At 34.1% G+C, this 23,426-nt stretch overlaps 2 protein-coding genes and 1 long non-coding RNA gene across 3 annotated transcripts; all 3 read left to right on the top strand.

Annotated features, from left to right (window-relative positions):
* Positions 1–989: 989 nt before the first annotated feature.
* LOC106373459 lies at positions 990–4,693 on the top strand. Its single transcript, XM_013813629.2, has 5 exons — positions 990–1,021; positions 1,116–2,769; positions 2,858–3,483; positions 3,552–3,576; positions 4,094–4,693. Exons 1-5 carry the CDS (start codon positions 990–992, stop codon positions 4,691–4,693), a joined length of 2,937 nt encoding a protein of 978 aa, XP_013669083.2.
* A 5,703-nt stretch (positions 4,694–10,396) lies between these two features.
* LOC125596337 lies at positions 10,397–12,651 on the top strand. Its single transcript, XR_007330999.1, has 2 exons — positions 10,397–12,346; positions 12,449–12,651. It is a non-coding gene; the product is annotated as an uncharacterized LOC125596337 (long non-coding RNA).
* An 8,272-nt stretch (positions 12,652–20,923) lies between these two features.
* LOC125596338 (2-oxoglutarate-Fe(II) type oxidoreductase hxnY-like) lies at positions 20,924–23,255 on the top strand. The gene is made up of 11 exons (XM_048771518.1): positions 20,924–21,155; positions 21,237–21,432; positions 21,511–21,609; positions 21,834–21,885; positions 22,005–22,126; positions 22,205–22,302; positions 22,391–22,449; positions 22,553–22,609; positions 22,738–22,783; positions 22,871–22,950; positions 23,035–23,255. The coding sequence occupies exons 1-11, from the start codon at positions 20,940–20,942 to the stop codon at positions 23,171–23,173; spliced, it is 1,164 nt and encodes a 387-aa protein (XP_048627475.1). The 5' UTR covers positions 20,924–20,939; the 3' UTR covers positions 23,174–23,255.
* Positions 23,256–23,426: the final 171 nt, after the last annotated feature.

Here is a 23,426-nt window from a genome sequence, read left to right as displayed (position 1 = left end):
GCGGGATAGCACGGATTTTCAAACTGCTATGGTAGATAATTTTTTCGATTTTGGGACATATTGATAGCATTAACTTAATGCTGTCGGGAAAAATTCACAAAGCGGGAATAGAAAAGCACGCGTACCGCTTATACTTAGTGAAAATTTGAGAACCGGGAAATACTAAATCTATTCCCTCTTTACTGTAACACTTAGGATACATAAGGATAAAAAAATGATTGTCGACAACTAAATTAAAAAAAAAATGAGTAACTCTCTCTCTCTCAGTCGAGAAAACCCTACCCCTTTCTCCCACACCCAAATCTCTCCGTCGACACCTTGAAGCTCGATTCTGTGTTCTGTAACCTGTGATACTCTCCAGCTCTCTCTCTCTCTCGAAAACCCTAACCCCTTTCTCCCACAACCGAAACTCTCCGTCGACACCTTGAAGCTCGATTTCGTGTTCTGTAACCTGTGATACTCTCCAGCTCTCTCTCTCTCTCTCGAAAACCCTAACCCCTCTCTCCCACAACCGAAACTCTCTGCCGAGACCTTGAAGCTCGATTTTGTCGTCTGTAACCTGTGGTACTCTCCAGCTCAAGTCGATTCGAACCGAAGAGGTTTATTTTCTTCGATATCTCAGTTTCCCATGATTCTCATTTCTTTTATTATGATATGTTTGATTCTGATTTAAATTGTTTAATTCCCGTGGCTTTAGTACATGTTTATGGTTTGTTTTAGTCTCGGCTTAGTCATTACATGCTTCTGATTTGTTTTAGTCTTTGCTTAGTCATAACATGATTCTCATTTGTTTGACTCTCGTTGACTACTTTACTGAGTGTTGTTAATTTTTTCCAGAATTTAGCTTCATTTGTTTGACTCTCGTTGGCTACTTTACTCTCGTTGGTTTCTATTTCCTGTGACCATTTTACTTGTTGGTTATTTAGAATTTGTGTATTCTGTGACCATTTTACTCGTTCTAATGGTTTTAAAGAAGTATAGATCAAACAATGTTGGAGAAGGCGTGGGTTCATCTGTCAAGGTAAGAAATCAACATATATTGATCTAATATTGGTACTCAGTAGGGGATTTGAGTGTTTAATGAATTGTTCTGTTTTGTTATGTTATAACTGCAGAGTTGATCCTGCTTATGAGAAGGGTGCATGGGACTTTGTCCAAGCTGTGTCTGCGGGTGATGGAGCTGATAAGTTCATTATCTGCCCTTGCACAGACTGTCGGAATGTAGATCGGCATTCAGCTGCAGATATAGTCGATCATCTGGTTAGAAGGGGAATGGATGAGGTGTACAAGCAGCGTAAGGACTGGTATCATCATGGAGAAGTATACTCTGTGGCTGAAGGCGAGATGAAAGAGAAGCAGTGGAATGAAGAGATTGTTGGGTTGTACAGAGCTGTTGAGAATTTAGATGAAGAGTTACCTACTGAACGTGACTTCTGTGAGATGGCAGAGGGAGAAGACATGAAAGAAGATGAGTTCTTGGCAAAGATTGCAGATGCTGAAACCCCATTATATCCAAGCTGCGCAAACCATAGCAAGTTATCAGCCATTGTGTCATTGTTTAGGCTGAAGACTAAGAATGGCTGGTCTGACAAGAGCTTCGATGATCTACTTGAGACGTTGCCGGAGATGTTACCAGAGGATAACGTGTTGCATACATCACTGTACGAAGTTAAGAAGTTCTTGAAGTCTTTTGATATGGGTTATGAGAAGATTCATGCGTGTGTTAATGATTGCTGCCTGTTCAGAAAGAAGTTGAAGAAGCTCGACAGTTGTCCTAAATGTAAGGCCTCAAGATGGAAGATTAACCAGCACACTGGTGAGATCAAGAAAGGTGTCCCACAGAAAGTATTAAGATACTTTCCAATAATCCCACGGCTAGAGAGGATGTTTAGGTCTGAAGAAATGGCCAGAAACCTAAGGTGGCATTCTACTAACCAGAGCAGCGATGGGAAACTAAGGCATCCCGTAGATTCTGTGACATGGAAACAGATGAATGACAAGTATCCCACATTTGCCGCTGAGGAAAGGAATATACGGCTGGGACTCTCTACGGATGGATTTAATCCTTTCAACATGCAGAGCAGTAAGTACAGTTGTTGGCCTGTGCTGTTAGTTAACTACAATTTGCCTCCTAACCTATGTATGAAGAAGGAGAATATCATGCTAACACTGCTCATTTCTGGTCCACAACAGCCTGGTAATAGTATTGATGTCTACTTAGAGCCATTAATAGAGGATTTAAATCAGTTGTGGAGCAAAGGAGAGTCAACATATGATGTTGTGAGTAACACTGCATTTACAATGAAGGCAATGCTGCTCTGGACTATTAGTGATTTCCTAGCCTATGGAAATCTAGCTGGATGCAAAGTGAAAGGAAAAATGGGTTGTCCTGTGTGCGGGAAACACACTGATAGTATGTGGCTGAAGTTCTGTAGGAAGCATGTGTATATGTCTCATAGAAAGGGTCTCCCACCAACGCATAGATATAGGTCGAAGAAGGCTTGGTTTGATGGACACGCTGAACACGGGAGAAAGTCTAGGATACTATCTGGTCATGACATTTCCAATAACCTGAAGCACTTTGTTAACAACTTTGGGAATTTTAGAGAAGGTAGAACGAAGAGGAAAAGAACAGTGAGTGTTGAAGAAGACTGTGATATTGAGGACGTTTCCAGTGAATCTGAGGAAGAGGAAGAAGATGAAGTTGATGAGGAGGAGTTGTCAAGATGGAAAAAAAGATCAATCTTCTTTCAACTTCCTTATTGGGAGGTAAGTCTTATATTGAACACACAATATTCCTTGTATATTATTATCTTTAAGACTCTCACAGTTTTGCTTCTTTTGTATTGATATTTAGGAACTACCCGTGAGGCATAATTTGGACGTAATGCACATTGAGCGAAATGTGGCAAAGAGCATTGTCTCAACGTTACTTCACTGTGGGAATTCGAAGGATGGTCTCAATACACGTAAGGATCTGGAACATCTTGGTATTAGAAAGGATCTGCACCCGAGGGCCAAAGGGAAAAGGACTTACCTACCAGCAGCACCTTGGTCTTTGTCGAAGAGTGAGAAGAAAGTATTCTGCAAGCGACTTTCTGATTTTAAAGGACCTGATGGATATTGTTCAAACATATCTAGGGGTGTTTCAGTAGAAGAGTGTAAGGTATCAGGTCTCAAATCACATGATTATCATGTGCTGATGCAACAGTTACTCCCGGTTGCAGTTAGAGGATTATTACCTAAAGGCCCGAGACTAGCAATATTACGGATGTGTGCATTCTTCAACCGGTTATGCCAGCGAGTAATAGATGTAGAGCAGATTTCAAAAATGGAAGCAGAAGTTGTGGAAACTCTCTGTATGTTTGAGAGATTTTTTCCTCCAAGCTTCTTCGACATAATGGTTCATTTGACAGTTCATCTTGGAAGGGAAGCTAAACTATGTGGTCCAGTCCATTTTCGCTGGATGTATCCATTTGAGAGGTAACTTATACTATATTTAAATTTTAAAATCTCTAGACTGTGACTAAAACTTTTTTTACTCTATGTAGACACATGAAGATCCTGAAAGACTATGTTAGAAACACTGCGAGGCCAGAGGGTTGTATTGCTGAGTCCTATCTTGCAGAAGAGTGCATGTAGTTCTGCAGTGCGTTTCTTAAAAAGACAACCAATGTGGAGGAGAAATTAGATAGGAATGCTGACTATGAGAGCCAGACAATCCTAGAGGGACGTCCAATATCGGCACCAAAATCAATTAACCTCTCTGAAATGGAGAAGAAAACAGCCCACCTTGCTGTCCTACAGAACACATCTGTTGTTGACCCTTATGTTGAGTAAGTGACTGCATTTTTTAACTTCGTAACCTATAAGCTACGTAGGAACTGAAACATTTGTTTTTTGTGTCACAAGCATGCATCTACAATTTCTACAAGACACAAATGCAAGATGTAGACGTGATGCAACATATTTGTGGAGTACACATACCCTGAATTTTGCTTCTTGGTTAAAAGAGCAGGCAAGTTTATAACAGTTGTTGCGTTTCTAAATTAATTGTTCTTCTATTCTGACAATTGCTTATACTTTTTGCTAGATAAAAGTGGATTCTGAAACACATGGAGAGACTCTAAAATGGTTGGCATATGGTCCATGTAGTACTGCAAGGTCATATACAGGCTACATAGTGAACGGACAACGCTTTCACACACACTCAGTTCAGAGGATGAGCCAAAACAGTGGAGTATTTTATGAGGCTACTGCAATGTGTAGAGCGAGTGCAAAAGACACTTCACAAGTCGCCGATTTGGTATCATACTATGGGAGAGTTACAAAGATTATCTTGTTGGACTATAATGTCTTTTACGTCCCTCTATTCAGGTGTCAATGGGCAGTACGAGGAAACGGAGTTAAGGTGGAAGATGGGTACACACTTGTTAACTTGAATCAGTCTCAAGTTTCCTTTAATAGGGATCCATACATATTAGCTTCTCAGGCAAAACAAGTGTTTTACTCAAGGGAGGATGATACATCCTGCTGGTATGCTGTCCTAAGAGGTCCATCAAGAAGATACAATGAAACAGAAGAAGAAGATGTCAACATAGATATTGGACCATTGCCATCAATCATTGATATGGATGTTGAAATAGATGAAGCTCACAATGCCCGAGTTGATTGTGAAGGCATATATGTGTGATGCATGTGATATGTGTCTTGTTTGATGCTTGACTGTTTTGTGTTCTTTTGTGAGGTCTTCTGTGATATGTGTCTTGTTTGATGCTTGACTCTTGTGTATTCTTTTTTGTGATGACTGATGTAGTTTCATAGTTCTTTTTGTATCTTGTACTAACTAATGTGTAATTTGTTTCAGGTGAATTAAATGGGTCGTCCAAAGACTACAAGAATGAAAAAGAATGCGCATACTAGTAAGGTCACCAACAAAGACACGAAGATCACAAAGAGGGGCAGGAAGAAGAAGTCTGATGTGGAAGTAGAATTTATTGGTACTATAGAATGTCAACCGCAGCATGATTCTGAAAAAGATCAGGAGCCTGTCGCTGAGAAGGAGCATGAAGAGCTTCGAGAAAATGAAGAAACTGCAGCTGCTAACGAGCAGGAAGAGCCGGAAGAGGCTAACAGGGCTGTGGAGACTGACGTTAACGAGCAGGAAGAGCCGGAAGAGGCTAACAGGGCTGTGGAGACTGACGTTAACGAGCAGGAAGAAGAGCCTGAAGGAGAGGTGGAATTGAGTGAAGTTCAGCCTAAGCAGAAGAAACACCGAGGTCCAACCAAGATGAAGCACATCGCCAGAGATCCAAAAGCTAGAGAAAGAGTGGAGTTCAATAATTTTGGAGATCCTGTTGGTGAAGGATCAGTGAAGCTGTCTTCATACCTAGGTCCACTAGTGCGGGAACATGTACCTGTCACATTTGATGATTGGAGGAAAATCAGTGAGGAAGTTAAAACTGTTCTTTGGAAATCTGTTCAGGTGACTTTCTCCTATTACATTTTCACATTTGATGGTTCTGTATCGATATCTGTAATTAATTTGGTATATTTGTGATTGTAGGCAAGGTTTAAGCTTGATGAAGACTATCAGAAGAATGCTGTGTTGAAGCAAATGGGATGTTTATGGAGGGCGTCAAAATCAAGACTTGTCACGCAGATCAGAGGCAAATCTACTAACCAAGAGAGGATGAATCTGAGACCAAAGAATGTTAATCCAGTGGAGTGGCGAAAATTTGTCAACTGCAAAACCAGTTCAGACTTTAAGGTATTGAGTGATAAATACAAGGAGAGGAGGAGCAAACAAATTCCTCACACTTGTAGCCGTAGAGGAATGGTTAGGCTAGCGGAGGATATGGTACATTTCTTCACCTTATCTATTTACTTTTTCTTCACTAACTACCTTTTTCACATCTGATGTCATGTTTTCATCAGAAACAAGAGAGTGGTGGAGTATCGAAAGTGAGTAGGCTTAAAGTGTGGGTCAAGTCACGTACAAAAAAAGATGGAACACCAGTCAATATGCTAGCTGCGGAGAAGTTTGTAAGTAGTTTTTTTTGGTGCTTCAAAGATATAACTATATGCTTAGTAACATATTTTCTGTTGACAGAAAAAGGCAGCTGAGATTGTTGATCACGGTGCTAATTCTAATTCAACAAACCTTAGTGTGGATCCGCTTTCAGTACTATTAGGACCTGACAATCCTGGTCACTTGAGGGCGATGGAAAGAAACATTGGGAAGACGAAGTTAGCTTGTTTTCAAGTGAAGAAACAATTTATGGCTGAAATGGAAGAGAAGCACCTTGGTTTGATGAACCAGGTTAACGAGTTGCAATCTGAACTTGCTAGGATGAAGAGACAGGTTAGTTATACTAAGCATGTTTATATTCTTGGATGTTAGTTATGAGCTGATTACTTACATGCATTTATGTTACAGCAAGAACCTGAGATAGGTGAAAACTCAGCTACTGCAAGAGCAAGAGTAAGTAATTTACATCTTCACAATAATTGGTTAGTAATTGTGAAGTAAGTAATGCACTGACATGTTTTAAAATATATTTATGTAGAGTGTTAACAAAAGCGCACACCCTAAGTGTGTGTTGGTTGATTGGTCTGGTTCTGATGAAAAAGTTGCTGAGGGTCGTGTTATTTCATCTGAACCGGAAGACTTTGTGAATGACATCCCCTTAGGTCCTCTTGCTGTTAAAGTATTGGTTGAAACTGCAATCAAGTCCGATGCTTTTTTATGGAGGCCTGCAACCGGTATGTGTATTGTTGAGCAAGCGGTTGGCGAGATGGTTGCATGGCCTGCCAATAATTGCATTATTTCAGACCAGTCGATGTATTCTGAAGATATTCCTCTTAGGGTAAGATGTGTAATCAAGAAGCAAGTTTTTACAGTTTACTTTGTTGTTCTTTGTCTGAGTTGTTGTGATCATTAACATATGCTTGTGTCTGCTAGAGCCCAACGGCGTATTCTGTGAACAAATGCAAACTCCTATCACCTTGGACAACTACTGACGAAGTTGTTGCTGAAGGCCGTTGGCAGTGTCAAGAACCAAAAGCATTGGTTAATCGTCTCCCTCTCGGACCAAATGCAGTGAAAGTATTTGTAGATGTGGTGCATGAACCTGACACATTTCTGTGGAGACCTAGACCAGAAATGACATACCTTCGGGACTCTGTTAAGCACTTTGTAGCATGGCCTGCAAGTAAGTGTGTGTTTGAAAACACAACAAATTCAACACGACCCACATCTCCTAAAGCATCGACTGCTACAAGCAAATCTCCAGGGCACACATTTTCTGCTTCGTCACCAGTTTCTAAGTCTCCAGTGCAACAACCTCCAAAAGCTACTCCGAAGAAAACTCAAGTTGCATCTCCTCTTCGAAGATCTCAGGTAAAGTTCGTAGTAGCTGTCCGTTTGTTGTTATATATTTCATTGACATAAAATGGTTTGTCTTGAATACATTGTAGCGTCATTGTCAAAAGGATGCTGCTCCAAAAGAGAACCAGAAGTGCAAGTTGATGTCCATTGGCGGGAACAAGCAGGTGGTTGCAGAAGGACGTTGGGCATCAGACAACCCAGAACAGACTGTTCACTTTGTTCCCTTGGGACCAAATGCAGTTAAAGTCTGGATTGATGTGGTGAAGGTAACTTTCGCAGAGGTTTGGCGTCCATCTTCTGAGATCGAGTGTTTGGGAGATGCAATTGGCTCATGCATTGCATGGCCAAAGGAGAAGGTGATCTTGTGTTAAGACGTCTATCATGTGTAATGTACTATTCTACTCACTCTACTTGGATGTTATTGTGTTCTAGTTTGGATTGAGACTTGTTGTCTGGGTTATGTTCTAGCTAACTTGTTGTTGTTCGGATTAAGACTTTGTATTTTGAAACTTGTGTCTGCATCAATGAATGTGGCAGGTTATGAGATTTTCAATCGAATAGGAACAGGTTACCACATAAATAACAACAAATACTATGACACAAAATTACTGCTACGATATCGAAAATATAGCATTAACAAAATTGCTATCATATTGCAAACCACAATGGTGAATTGTGCCATAAAAATATATATAATAACTTGTAAACTTTGCTATCGTATAGAATATATAGCATCCTATGTCCATGCTATTATAAATATCACTCAGTAATAGCAATCCATAAAAAAAGCTATCATATTGTAAAACTACGATAGCATATCAAACAATGCTATAATATAGGGGGGACCTATTATAGCTCGGGCAGACATAGCGGTTTCAATAACGCTAACAAAGACATTTAATAGCTGTTTCCTTACGCTAAGAAAGGCCATTTTTCTTGTAGTGTATATATACTCTTCTATGTGATCCATCACAACATGCTCTCTACACCCATATGTCTTTTGAAGTGGTCAGGAACGTTGGTAGCGCCTGGATGGTGGCTGAGGGTAGGCATGAATCCGCAGATCCTGTCGGAGAATTTAGTGGCTGGATTATTTTTCAAAACCTGTAGAACCTTCAAGGGAGACAATCTCTATCCCTATTTTCCCCAGTTGAGACTATCAACTCTTGAGATGATCACCAGTTTCCCATTCATCAAGATTTTGTTTTCGTCTAGAGATTTTTTCCTCATGGGACTTGGTTGTATGTTGTGAGTCAGCCGTTTTTCTTTGTGCTTCATTATGTACATCTTTCGATTTTTTTCTTATATTTTCTTCAGATGAGAGACTCTCTTCTCTTCACCTTCTAGCATCAGTTTTTTTTGAAGCAAAATATTTTTGCATGTTTTGTTTTAAGGGCTTATGCATAGCCATGAATGTATGCTTTTGAATGGAATAGCTGGCGAACACATGATATAAATTTTTCCTCGGGAGGTAAAGAACTATCTCAAGCGGGAGCGTTCTAGGGCTTCCATGAGTTGAGCCGGGCGTAATTCTTACTTACGCATTAGAGGATGACGTTAATACCAATGTCTGGGAAGAAAAATGGTTTCTCTAGTGGAGATTTGCTTATACTTAAATCAGATATTGATTAATTGAGAATAGTGATTCATGAAATATGTAAGGTTTTGGGTGAGGAATTTTGTCTAGTGGATCAAAGTTCATATCTGTTGGATATGGATTCTATCTCTACACAGGCCCATCAAATAAAGAACCCAGCCCACGAAGTCGGCTTAAATCAGCACTACTCAGCGCCACGAGTTTTGCATGCTAAATGGCCTGAAGCCTCGGCCCGCTAAGTTCGGTCTGTCAAGATCGGCCCAGCTCATTAAGTTAAACCGATTGGGAGAAAAGAGGAGGAGTTCATGTATAAAAGGAGGACAAGAGAGACCAAAAGGGATGATCAAGACATGAACACGGAGACTGACCTCTAGAAAATAGGATTTATTTAGTCTTACTCTTTCTCACCGACTTGTACTTTTTCGGCACACTCCGACGAGTGTCGGGTTACTTCCCCTTGTGCTCACACACTCTATAATCTTTTCCTCATCAGCTCATCAAAACGCCTTTTTTGAAATAACCTATAATCGAGTTTTGTTCTTCTTATCCAAGCCAACCAAACTTAGATTCAACCATATCCTCTTACAATCACTAAAACAATTTCTAGGCTATGTATATTTGCCAACCTCAATGTTATTTTCATTTCTTAGAAAATTTGGATCCCTCAAAAAGAAAACATTGAATTGGAGCACATTCTGATTACGGAATGATGACCTTCTCAGCATACTTAGGCTTATTTTATATATCTCATACTAGATAGTGATCCGCGCCGTGCACGTAGTAAAATAGTTGATTAGATTATTTATTTTATGTTGTACTAAGAGATTGTCGTATAGCTTCTTTTATTTTAGGGATGGGCATTCAGATATCCGTTCAGATTTAGTTGATCTATTCGGATTTCGGATTTTGAGAGTTTGAAATTTAAATTTGATTTGGATATTTACAAATTTCAGTTTGAATTTGGTTTGTATTTGGTTCGAATCTTTGTGGGTTCGGTTAGGATTCGAGTTCGGGTACCCATTTTAATTATGTAACAAAAATCCAAAGATACTTAAGTCCTCAAAATCCGAAAATAAAAATATTATAAAACATAAAAATTTGAATAATGTAAGACTAATTTTTTAAACTTACATAAAAATTAGTACAATTTAAATATTTGGATGGAGAAAAATAGATATTTTCATTATTTTGAACATTTTTTTTTATTTTTAGATATTTACTTGTGACTACTTTGATATTTGTTTTGGTATTTTCATATTTTAAATATCTAATAGATATAAAATTAAAATATTTTAAGTGGATAATTGTGATTTAGATATTTTTGGTATCTAAAATATTTCAGATCGGATTCGGTTCTGGTTATCCAGATATTAAAATTTTTGATCCAGGGGATTACTTAATCAGTTTGAGTTTGTGTTTAGTATTACTTTCAAATCAAGTTCGGTTCGATTCTTCGGATCCATATTTTTTATCCATATTTATTTTCTTCTACTAATATAAAGCAAAATAAAATAATGTAAAACAAATATTTTGGGCTTATTTTACATACATAATTGTTGGACCATACATTAAGAATACCAATAAAATGGTTGGGCGTCGTGTAAATATCTTTGAGCATGTTGCAAAATTGACGTAGTCGATAACCAATAACGTGTACTTTCTTATTAATAAATTCCTAGTAAATATAATAAAAACATGATACAACTGAGCGAAAAGGGATCATGGTTGCGTAAAATTAATATGATCTCTTCACTAGGCACCTGAATTTTGTTTTTCAATCCATTTCGTGAATTTTATTTTCTTTTAAATCTTTTCTGATTTTTTATTTTTCTAGCAATTTGATTATGTTTCTTATTCTTGATTTGATATGAAAACTCTGTACAGAAGGGTAATACTTGGCCAAACTAAAGATCTGAATTTTTCTGTGGTGTTTTTCACCTCAGTTTCCTTAATTGATAACCAATTACAATTATTTGTTGTTTTCGTGTACAAAAGCCTCAACTATAGCCAAGTTCAACAAGGTACGAAACTTTCAGTTTCTAATAATATTCTCATTCCAGCATTTTAGTTGGTGTGAATTTTAATGATTTGTAATTTTTTTTCTTTCAGTAGGTGCATGGAGAGAACTTTAATTTACCAATACAAAGGTTAAAATACATAAACTAAAAATGAGCTGATTAAAAAAATTTAGTGTGTAAACACATTAAATTATATGCGATGGAATTAAGAAAATTAGTGTGTGAACACATTAATTTTTAAATGATTGTGAGACTGTCACGTCATCATTCTGATTTTTTTAATGATTCTGACACTGTCACATGTCAATTAGGGTGTGACCATATTTCTTACAAATATTTTTTTTATAATATAAAAGAGATTTTTTTTGTAATCTCAAAGAAAATTTTCTAGCTGATGTTTATCTCACAAGGTTTTTTTTACTATAAAGATTAAAGAATGAAGATCCCCATTTCACGTACCAGGGTTCTTTTAAATGGTGAGAGTCGATATTACGCTTGTCTTTTACTTCTTTTGTTTCGTAATAAATGTTGTTTTAAAAAAAAAAAAATCTTGTTGCATAAAAATTTCACTCTAGATATTCAATGCAAATTATACTTTATTTTTAGATGAAGATTAATTGTAAACTGTATTAATTTTATAAATAATTTTATTTATTTCAAATACTATTGGTCAAATAGGTATAATTTATAACAATTTAAATACATTTCAATCACTAGCTATCAAATGTTCTCTAATGCATAAGTTAAGAGACTAGTCGTTTGAGTGCGATTCATGAAGTATGTATAGGATCGGGTGAGGAATTTTGTCTGTATATCATAACTCATATATGCTTATAGTTATAAATGTTGAAAGGGTTTGTGTATGCGAGAGGAATGAGACTGGAATTCTCTTCTACGTTGTTTTTCCTGTATTATACATGAAAATCTATTTATCTTCTATAAGATGCATTTTCTCTCCTTTCATAGAGAAGATAAATAGATTTTCATCCTATGAAAACGTGTTTGCATATATTCGGTAGGTAAACTGTTATGATCTTCTTCTTTCCACGTGATCGGCGTGGGATAAAGGTAACAAGATCTGTGACAACTAACACCAATTATAAAAACAGGCTTCTATCAACAAATTCAAACAGCTTCAGGTATAGACAAAAAAGGTAAGTAAATTAATACTTCAAATGTCGCTGAGTATATATAGTGGTTAATTCACAAATTTTTTTTTTATTTTCCTTCTAGATTATCTAGACATTTAGCTATATATTATATATGAAGTTTTGCCCGGATTTGTACTGATGGGACATTACGGCAAGTTGTTTAGTTTTCCTACCTCCAAATTCCAAAACTGTCAGTATATCTTTCTATCTCCCTCTGATCTATTTATTTTCCCCATTCTCATCCGATTCTTTGTTTATGTAAATTAATTTATACAATTTTCTTCTCTCACAGAAGTTCAGTGCTCACATCTCCCTGAAGCTTATTGTTTTTATTTCCTCCAAACCTTCACTGTGACGATGACTTTTCTCATTCTTCATCAACGTCGATAGCAACTCTTAAAATCCTTCTCCACCAATCTCCTCTTAATCTCATCTTTGTCAGCTGACAATGATATATTAACATACTAAGAATAAAAGTTAACTGTTACCGGTTAATACTTAATAGTCATGTTATCTGGATATGGAACCAATAACGATTCTTTAAGAAATATGTAACAATTGTGAGACTACTAACAAAAATCTAAGCAATACTATACATACTTGTTAATATTCATTATTTGGTATTAAATCAAATATAAGCTAAGAAATCTCGTATCATAACATGCACCAACTAACAAACTTTGTATCAAACAAAAATATCATTTTTTCTTTAGAAAACCATGTATCGATCACTAAACCATGTAAATGAAAACTAACTTATAATATCTTATCAATCATTTATCAGTTAACAGCAACTTAATTGTAACAGCTAACAACCTATATGTATCGATTAAGAAACCATGTATCTGCTAATGAAAAATATTTTTTAACAAATAAAAAGACATGTATCTTAAACAACGATAAAAATTGAGAATCCGCTAAAGCATAAATTATATCGGGTCACTAATAAAATACTTACTAACATATATGTTATCTACATCAACAAACAACTTCACAAACACTTATTCAACCACCGTATGAGTGATGTTGACAAACTCGCCAAGGCCGACAAGTCACCCCACCACATCGGAACAAGACCACAACGCATAATTGCTATTAAAATTTGAAATTGAAGGTGGATCGTGATTCAAAATTGAAATTGGTAGTATTTTTGGGAGATGGTGAGACTATGATTATGGTGTCGATGGAATCAAAGTAAAGAATATTTTTGGTGAATAGTGGAAGAGGTGAAGAGACACGGTGAGTTAGATGAAGATTATAGAGTTTAAATTAATTGATGCTTGGATGAAAAAGAGATAGACGATAGTTAGGAGATTGAAATGTAGGGACGAGAACACAAACATGATAGGAGTATTAATGAAATTTCAGAAAAAGAATACTTGAAGAGGTATATGGTGCACACAAAAAAGGGGTATATATGACTAATTATTATTGGATTTATTTATAGAACTCCTAATTATCGCTTTTATCTAGAGTGTTATGGAATGTTTTATTTAATTATGCTACAAATTTATGCATCCATATTCGAATCATAACAATTGAGTTTTTAGGTTTTTATCATTTGTTTTTATTCTATAATAATGTTTGAGTTTAGGAATTGTTTTCATATCCGACCTAGATTCTTGGTTGAACCGGGTGACACGACACATGTACATAATCCGGTTCAGATTTAATGAAAAATTTGTTAATTAGAAATCTGATAGAACCCAGTAAAACTTCAAAAATTGCAATTAACCGCGATATGTACCATTGATATGATAAACACGCACAAAATATCTGCTTATATTTTTTAAAAATTGATTAAATTACTCATGTTTTTTTTATTATTACATAAATTTTTGATTCTTTAGACTTCGATGAAATTTTTATTATGTTATCTAAATAAAAAATGATAATATAAATTTTTATTGATATGACAATATTAGTTTATTTTCGTTATTACTAACATATTATAAGTTTGTATTTTTTATTTTAGATTTGAAAATTGATTTTAAGATAAATTTTAAAATATTCTTAAACACTCGTAATTGCCATATATTATGTACAAAATGCCATAGTAAATATATTTATTTAATTTGTGTGTATATACTCATTTTCGATTGTTAAATAATATTATACACGAAAAAATGATATTCAAATATGTATATAATATACACTGTAGGATATAGGGTTTTGGTTTGTATTGAAAATTTGCATAATATTCTAATGATATATTTTGAATATTAATTCATAGATTTAAGAAAACATTATTTTTTTGTGTTTGTTAATTTATATATGGTTCATAATATATGTATGTCTTATATTTATACTTAGAATATTTATATTAAATTTAAAGTTAACATATCTTATAAGTATATATGGACCCATTATTTATAGATCTATTTAGCTGTATTAGTAAGCCCAAAACCAAAATACTTAAATGCAGTTAATGAATTTTATTATTTTCTTGTAAAAATAAGGGTATTTTTGACAAAAATATAATTTTCATTAAAGTCATAATTTGAGAATGATCCTCTTTTAATGGTATTGATGTAACTAAATGAAATGACAGATTCGTAATAACTGATAACATGGATGGTTAATCTGTCTTAAACCACGCTAATGTATAGCCGAGAGTTAGATCAGTAAATAACTCATAAATAAGAGTTAGATTGGGGAAAATAGGGTTTTGATTCTCAAATTATTTGTAATTGGTTGTTTTAATATTCAAATATGTTTTTCGCATAATTATCGTCATACTAACAGTTAACTGTGCAAAATTGTGAACAAAATAATCAACCATTAACAAATGAATTTATTTTTATGTCGACTTTTCTAATCCTAATTTGTGGAGTCAATATTTAGTTGGAGAATAAATAAATATACATAAACAATACTTGAGTATTAAATAAGGGGACTGCAAATACTTGAAGAAAAAAATTCACTTTTGTTATGCTCCATATAAGTTTTAAAGTAGGAGCAACAATCCCTTAAAAAAAATTTAGTTAAAAGGATTTTCATGTTAGATAAAACCAATATACAAAATATTTACTCGGAATGAGAATGGAAGTTTTAACACAAACATATAAGATACTAGGGCCGGCCCGCCCTACGGGCGGGAAGATACTTTGAAAATTATGTAAATAGTTAGAGTAAATATTAAATATAAATTGTTATATTTTAAAATATACATATTAGTTAAATTTTGTATATCTATACTATTATTTGAGAAGTGAATTTTTTGATTTGTCATCTTTTCCATAATTTTAGGTAATATTTTTATTTGTCATGTTTTTATTAAGTTTTAGCTAAATCATTGATTTATTATTAGTTTTTATTGAGTCGCTAATTTATTATTTTTAAAAAATACCCTTAATGAACCATATATATAAACGTCTTTCGTCGTTCACATGGGTCAACATCTCTTAGTGTGGTTTACAGAGTCAACATGAGTCTGTAATGTTATCGACAAAAAAAAGAACCTTTATATAAAAAAAATTTCATTTTAATAATATTAAATTCATATGCTATATTAAATATTTAGTTAGTTTTTGTTATTTGTGATATTTTTATTATGTTTTAGACTTTTAGCTAGGTTATTGATTTATTATTAGTTTCTAATTGATTCATTAATTTATTAATTTAAACAATGCCCTTACCGAATTTTATTTTAATAATTTTAAATTTATATGTTATTTTAAATATTAAACAATTTATTATAAAATAATATAATAAAATTACCAAAAAAATTAAGATAAAAAACAATTTATAATTAAATATTACTCAAGCAAAAAAAAATTATATAAAGATATTTTCTAAACTATTTCTAAGAGATGAGTATTTCAAAATAATTAAGACAATCATAAGTATATATTTTGATGAAAAATATTTGACATATATAAATACTTCGATGTTTGATTTAAAAGTTTGAAAATATAAATAATAATTTATTATGCGGATTTTAGATTAATAAGACATAAACTAATAAGTATTCATAATAAGATTATGCCCGCATGTGCGGGCAAAACACTTAGTGTTATTGTATTTGAAGACTAAATATATCTCATGACGTATTGATAAGTATTTTTTTTTCATGGTGACATCACATCATTTTTTAGTAATTTTCTGGAGCTGGATGAATCTAAAAGTATCGTGAGGAAAGAGACGAACTTGTAATTATAGATTAAGTAAATATTTATTTGTAAAATTTATTATAAGGTCGGTTAATTATTGGGGTTAATTATTAGTTGTGTAAACCGTAAACAATAATATTAAAATATAGTAGCTTGACATGTTGGACAACTTAAATTTGATATAAACCAATCAACGATGCATTGATGATGAAAGATATGATTGTATGGTAATTTTTTGAATTCTCTTTGCTTACAATATTGTTAATGAATACAACGCATAGTTAATCTTCTTTTTAGGTGTGAGTTTCCTAATATATACATCTGATTCAATAACTACACAATATATCTAGATATTAGATGCACCTCATTAGTTATTATATGATAAAAACTTCCATAACCACGGCATAAGTATCTAATTAAGAGTAAAATATAAACTAAAATAAATAATATATATATAAATTTATATTTCAAAACTCAATAAAGCATTTGACTGAAATAAATAATATATAATGATCAAATTTTAGGGATTTTTATGTTTTTTCGTACTTAGTATATATTATGTGTTGAACTTGAAAAATGACTATAAATTAATAAGATACTTAGTTGACGACTGCTCTGATAAGTATTCTTTATTTGGATATAGTATAAGTTGCAAGCTAGGTGTATATATTTTTTTGCGTGACTCGTATCTATCTGGTATATTTGTAAAAATTACATTCGGTTAGGCCCATTTAACTATATGTACCATTCGATAAGTATTCTTATTTCTTTTATTCGGTTTGGTTTTTAGAACTACTAATTATTACGTTTCGCTCATGTAATGTGAAATACATTGATTCATAATGTTTAATATCTGTAGTAAGTGAAGTATAGCTACTGTAGCTGTTGTATGCATCCATTATAAACAGAAGCAAACATAACCTCACAACCATTGTCCAAAGCAGTCCTACAACCTTAAGGGAAATGAGTTCCACCACCAAGGAATCTAAAAACGTCCATCTCATACTAAATCCATTTCTGAATAGCCTTCAACGGGGCATTAGCATAAGGCACATAATCTATACTCTTGGGCCAAGAGAGAGGTCTAACATATGCTTTAGGTGCTGGTATAAGGCAATGTAGTTTTTCACTCTCCCTAGGTTCCTGATTCTACCATCAGAAGAACTCGACTTCAATTGGTCTAAATAAACAAAAGAAACTCAGATCAGCTGTATATGTCAATATTAAAAGTGCCGATTGCAGATATTTGAAGAATAAAAAATCCATTTTCCCGTTAGATTGGATAGTTTCTAAAAATAAAGAAAATAAGAAGGCTTTTTTTATAGAAATGAGATTGCATTATGCGTGTTATAAAATGCTACACTGAAAATGGTTGAATAAAAACTATTGAAGTACTTATGGCTGCAGAGATAAACTTGATTATCAGAGTTAGCAGGGAAGATCAAACGAGATCTAGAAAGAAGACAAAAGTTTTTCCTAAATGTCGACAAAATATTGATTTAATTTTATTATATTAGTGGTATGAGTCATCTTTTCATTGTTCAAGAAAACAGCAAATTTATTGCCTTATTAAAATCATCTTTTATTTAGTTAATATTATTATAACTTTTTGTTTGCATATTCATGCAAGGGATCGTTATCTGCGCCTTGGCGCGGAGTTTTTGCTTTTTAATCTTTTTTTTGTTTTTTGCTTACTAATCTAGCATTCAGTTTTTCAATGCATTTTATCTTCGTCATCTCTTCTTGTCTTGTTTACATTTGTTTTCACGTCCTGTTGTTTGATTTGTCTTAGTTTTGGCTTGTGTAATAACTTAACTCTGCTCATTCTTCTTTATTCTTTATTGATTGATATTTTTATCTCGCTTACCTCTGTGTTGTCACTAATTTGCTCGAATCATTTTTCATCATCTGTTTCGTATTCTTTTAATATTCATTAACTATTGCCTCCCATCTCTTTAATTCCTAAAAACCCTACATGTTCTTTTGTTTATTAAATCACATATTAAATATTGTTGAAACTGTTTATTTATTCTAATAAATCCTAATTATAATATGGATAAAAGACTGATTATAATTTAGTTGAAATTAACTAAGATAATATGGATAAAAGATTCATTATAATTTAGCTGAAATTAAAGTCTAAAGTATAAGTTATTAAACTTGCAATCTTTCTTTTTGTCATCCAGATAGTTTTAGTCAAATCAATTATATTGATTTAGAAAACCCATAAGCTATTTCAATCCCAAACAACAAAAAAACAGGCGCATTTGTTATTGACGATGCGGCGGGTTTCCTTTACTATAAACATAATTGCTTGTCACAACTGTTAATAAACCCAAATGTGTTTACAAAAGCTACCCATATAAGAGTTTCATACTCATTTATCTTTCTCTAGTCATCTCCTATGTTAGTAGCTATCATAATACAATCATCAAACAAAACACATATCTCTTGGTTCCATATAGAATATGCAAAATGACTGTTTTCTGTAGACTCCATGATCACTGAGTATTATAAATATCAAACTCTGTTTATGGTCTATTTATATGTTGAGGAAATACCTCGAAATGTAGCTTCCAAATAATGATTTCCAGGTCAACACATTGCATGTTAACCTCCACAATGGGATCAGCGGATCTGCAGATACCGCTACATGTCGAGTCGAACGCAGCTACACATATGTTCCCTGCTTGTGTCTTTCATTCACAATCTGCAATTCTCCCAAGAACCAGAATCAATGTTAAATGATGTAAAAATTTTAGAGTCATAATAGACTTTGTATAGCCAAGCCCAATAAACCAAACACCCAACGTAACATCCCCACTTGCCTATTTGTGCAGAAAATGACTTGATCATTATATAGTAGCACCGAGAAGTTAGATGGAGAATGATGTATGAACGCAAAGTAGACATAACAGTTAAAATCTTACTGATTATGGGAAATATAAGAAATCAATTCTCTTGAAATGGTGTATAACTGTCCAATAGCGTGACAGAAGTACTTGTTCCTGTTCTCACCAAACTTCCAATTCTACATGTATATATAAATCTATTAGAATTATTGTCAGCGCTCTGTTGCAATATTTGTTAGCTAAAATAATCCATCCAACATAATAGGAAAAAGAAACCAACGAAATTGTAAAGCTAACCATCAGCTGAGATGCTTTTGCTGTCCTGACACATTGCAAGCTTAGTGATTTCACTGTCAAAAGCAACAAACTAAGCAGTCATATACATCCGAGACATTTATTTACAAATGGTTCCTAGCACAGAAAAATCATATTATTATGTTACGGATGATAAGTTTGATGCATAAATACAATTAAGAATTTTTTTCAACTGAACATTTGTGCCTACTGAATTACCTTACAACATCCACTGTATTGTGATTTTGGCATGTTAAAGCTGAGAATCAACATTGGAGCTTGCGTTAGCATTTGGAACATGAAATATAGCACCATCAATTTCCAGTGTTAATTCCATTGACAATAGTTGTGCAAAAGAACTCTGCTAGTAAGGTAATCGTGATTAGTAATTCTTTACATCTTAGTGTCGTACAACTTCAAAACGATAGACACTTACAATCGACGGCTCTCAAAGATGGACCACAAACCATCTAATGATATGCTTACCTCGTCGTATAAGTAATCCATGTCACTTCCCTCCCACGGGTAACGTTGCTGGTGCAGATCAATTCCCTCCACCTCTTCTTCATCATTATGATGCTCTGCAATATACCCTCTGTAAGGTTCAAATTTATGTCGCTAGAATTATCAGAGAAAGAAATATAAAGTACCCTCCAAATCTTCAGGAGCATCGACATTTTCTTTATTCAATGATCTTCATTCAACCTAACAACCATCAAAATAAAAAGAATGTGAGGCACATAATCTTCAAAATCCAAGTTTAATGAATGAAAAAAAAAACTCAAGAAGACAGAAAATGTCAAACACTCACTGGCTTCTTCTTCTTTTACTTCTTGGCTCCCGTGAATGAACTGTCAAAGCCATCATTATTTGCAGGAAAAAATATTAAACAAAGCAACTGATGAAAAGAAACAAATATGTTTCAAAGCACATAAACTCTTCTTGAACAATCAGGCAACAGATAGTATGTCTCCCGTGTGACTCAGCTGAGTCCTCGATGGCATCATGAACGACAAATGTCTTCTTCTTCTTCTTGGTTAGATCAAAGGGTGCAAGCTAAGGATCACCAAAGAAAATTAAAACCACACAATCATGATTTATCAGGCAAAATAAAAGAACCTATGATGAATTTATTAAAGATGGGAAGATGTAGAGACTAAAGGAAGAAAAACTGATTCATGAAACTCAAAGAGCCAATCTGTGTTTCTTAGATGAGTCATGAACCGATGATTAAAAATTGAAAGCCCTAAACTTCCATTGAAGAGAACGCTTACAGACCAAAGAGGTTTATTGGGCTTTTTTTTAACGAATATCATTTCAAAACGTGAGTTATCAAGTATTTATTAAATCATTAGATAAAATAAATAAGTGTGGGTTTTACATAGAAAACTGAAGAAACAAAGGTTTCTGACCTTCATAAATATATATTTGTTTCAGCCATCAATGTACAAAGAATCCTTTAGCTCAGTGGTATAAATGTTGTTGTTTAGATCTTCATAAATAAAGACGTGTCGCATCCGGAGTGATGCAAATGCCCTATTATAATGTAGATTATATAGCTACCCACTCGATCATGAAAGGAAGCAACGCAAAAGACATTTTAGTCAATAACTCAAACAAAGAAATGAGCGAAATGCAGACTAAAAATCAGGTGGAGGATTCGATTATCCAGGAATCATTGCTTACTTGCATTGATCTTGCAAACTCTGATCTTCACCAATCAGCTCTTTTGCTCAAGAAGGTGTACATCCATTTATTTTTGTTACTACTTTTTTATTTTGTAAGAAACCAATGATTTTATTTGGGGAGTTTCTTGTTTCAGGCATGTCTGGATAGTGGATTTTTCTACGTTATAAACCACGGAATAAGCAAAGAAGTCACGGACAAGGCTTTCGAGCAGAGCAAAAAGTTCTTTGCTCTTCCTTCGGAGGAGAAGATGAAAGTGTTGAAAAACGAAAAGCATCGTGGCTATACACCTTTGTATGATCAAATCCCTGATCCTGAGAATCAAGTCCAAGGTATGTGTAACCAGTTTTCACTTCAAAAAATTCTCGTAAGTGCTCTCCAATCATGTCTTTTTTTTTTTTTGGTTTTAGGGGATCACAAAGAAGGTTACTACATTGGATCCGAAGTTCCCAGAGATGATCCTCAGTGGGATCGGCCATTCTATGGCCTCAACACTTGGCCTAATCCTGGTTAGTGAGTTCAGTTTTATTTATTAGTTATGAGTTTATTATGATTTGAAATGGTATAGTCGAACAAAAATAGACTCTGTTGCTCTGTTTTATAAGATTATTCTCTTTCCTGCTTTTATACTTTTCATTTTTCTTGTATATACATAGCTTTTCAAAAACTTTAGTGCAATGCATACAAAAGTTAGTGCAATTTCCTTTAATGGAACTTATTTCTTTTTCGGCAGATGTTTTGCCTGGGTGGCGAGAGACAATGGAGGAATACCATCAAGAAGCATTGTAATTCTCATTTGTTGTTTTTTTCACATTGTGATTTAAGTGTTGCGTTTGATCCTTCCATCTATAGAGTTAAAATTTTGGTTCCATGGGGTTTGCTGAATGTTCATCTTCTGTATCAGGAGGGTTTGTAAGGCTATTGCAAAACTATTGGCATTGTCGCTTGACTTGGATGCAGATTACTTTGATAGCCCTGAGATGCTTGGGAAGCCTATTTCAACTTTACGCTTGCTGCACTATGAAGGTGATAATTTGGAAGAAAATTACTCCAAATTTTTCTAAGCATTGTATATATGCCAACCATACTATGTTTACTTCTTAGGAATATCGGATCCCTCAAAAGGAATATATGGAACTGGAGCACATTCCGATTATGGGATGATTACACTCTTAGCAACAGATGGTGTAATGGGACTCCAGGTATTGATTTACGCATAATTGTTTTTTCAAAATCACATTCTATTATTTTATGCATATACTTTGGAAGCAATAGTATATACCTTGACAGATATGCAAGGATAGGAACGCTAAGCTTCAAAAGTGGGAATATGTGTCGTCGATTGAAGGGTACAACATGAGAATTTAGTTTTCCGCTACACCAATCCTTCGTAAAATTATAATTCCCTAGTTAACAGTTTTGGTGGACATATGGTTTAATTTTTCTCTACAGAGCAATTGTTGTGAATCTTGGTGATATGATGGAGCGTTGGAGCAACGGTCTTTTCAGGTAATATATTTCTCTTTAGGCATACTTGATACACTTGGGCTTCTCATTATGTCAGTCTTTAATTTGCAAGTAAATTTTTCTAGCTGACATTTGTTTCACGAGCCTTTTATTTTTTTTTTACGATAAAGATCAACATTGCACCGGGTTATTTTAAATGGACAGAGTCGATATTCAGTAAGTCTTTTACTAATTTCGACTCTACATTAATGTTCTTGTCAGTGTTGTCACTTTACATTAGTTTTATAATGTTTACCGTCATAGATTCCATTTTTCGTGGAACCGAATCACGACTGCATAATAGAGTGTCTTCCAACTTGCCAGTCCGAAAACAATCTTCCCAAGTAAGGGTTTAACCTTGTTTTATATTCAGAACTATGGTCATCCATACTGCATTAAATATCTTTATGGCTGTGTTTAATGAATAGATATCCAGCGATCAAATGTTCGGCGTATCTCACCCAACGTTACGAAGAATCGCATTTGAAGTTCAGCAGCTACAAAAAAACAAACTTGAGTGAAGTTTGTTCTCCACCGTCTTTCCATTATCCTTGGTTTTCAAGTTGAGTTGATTGTCTTTCAGTATTTTCATGGTTTTGGGTTTGGCTTGTTTTGTTGTTCACCAAGGATATATGTGTGACACCCGTCACTTCGAAATTAATAAATAATAATTTCTGAAATCTCTATTTATAAATATTTGAAAGTTAACGTCTATGCTGGAAATTTAGTAAATAAAATAAACTTCTGAAATATAAATAACAACATAGACATACTACAACCAATGCAATAATAGCATACCGCATTTCCTCACAAGGATATA

The sequence above is a fragment of the Brassica napus genome, unplaced genomic scaffold (genome assembly GCF_020379485.1).
Source record: "Brassica napus cultivar Da-Ae unplaced genomic scaffold, Da-Ae ScsIHWf_1191;HRSCAF=1706, whole genome shotgun sequence".
Classification (NCBI taxonomy): domain Eukaryota; kingdom Viridiplantae; phylum Streptophyta; class Magnoliopsida; order Brassicales; family Brassicaceae; genus Brassica; species Brassica napus.
This window is presented reverse-complemented; position numbering and strand designations above follow the sequence as displayed.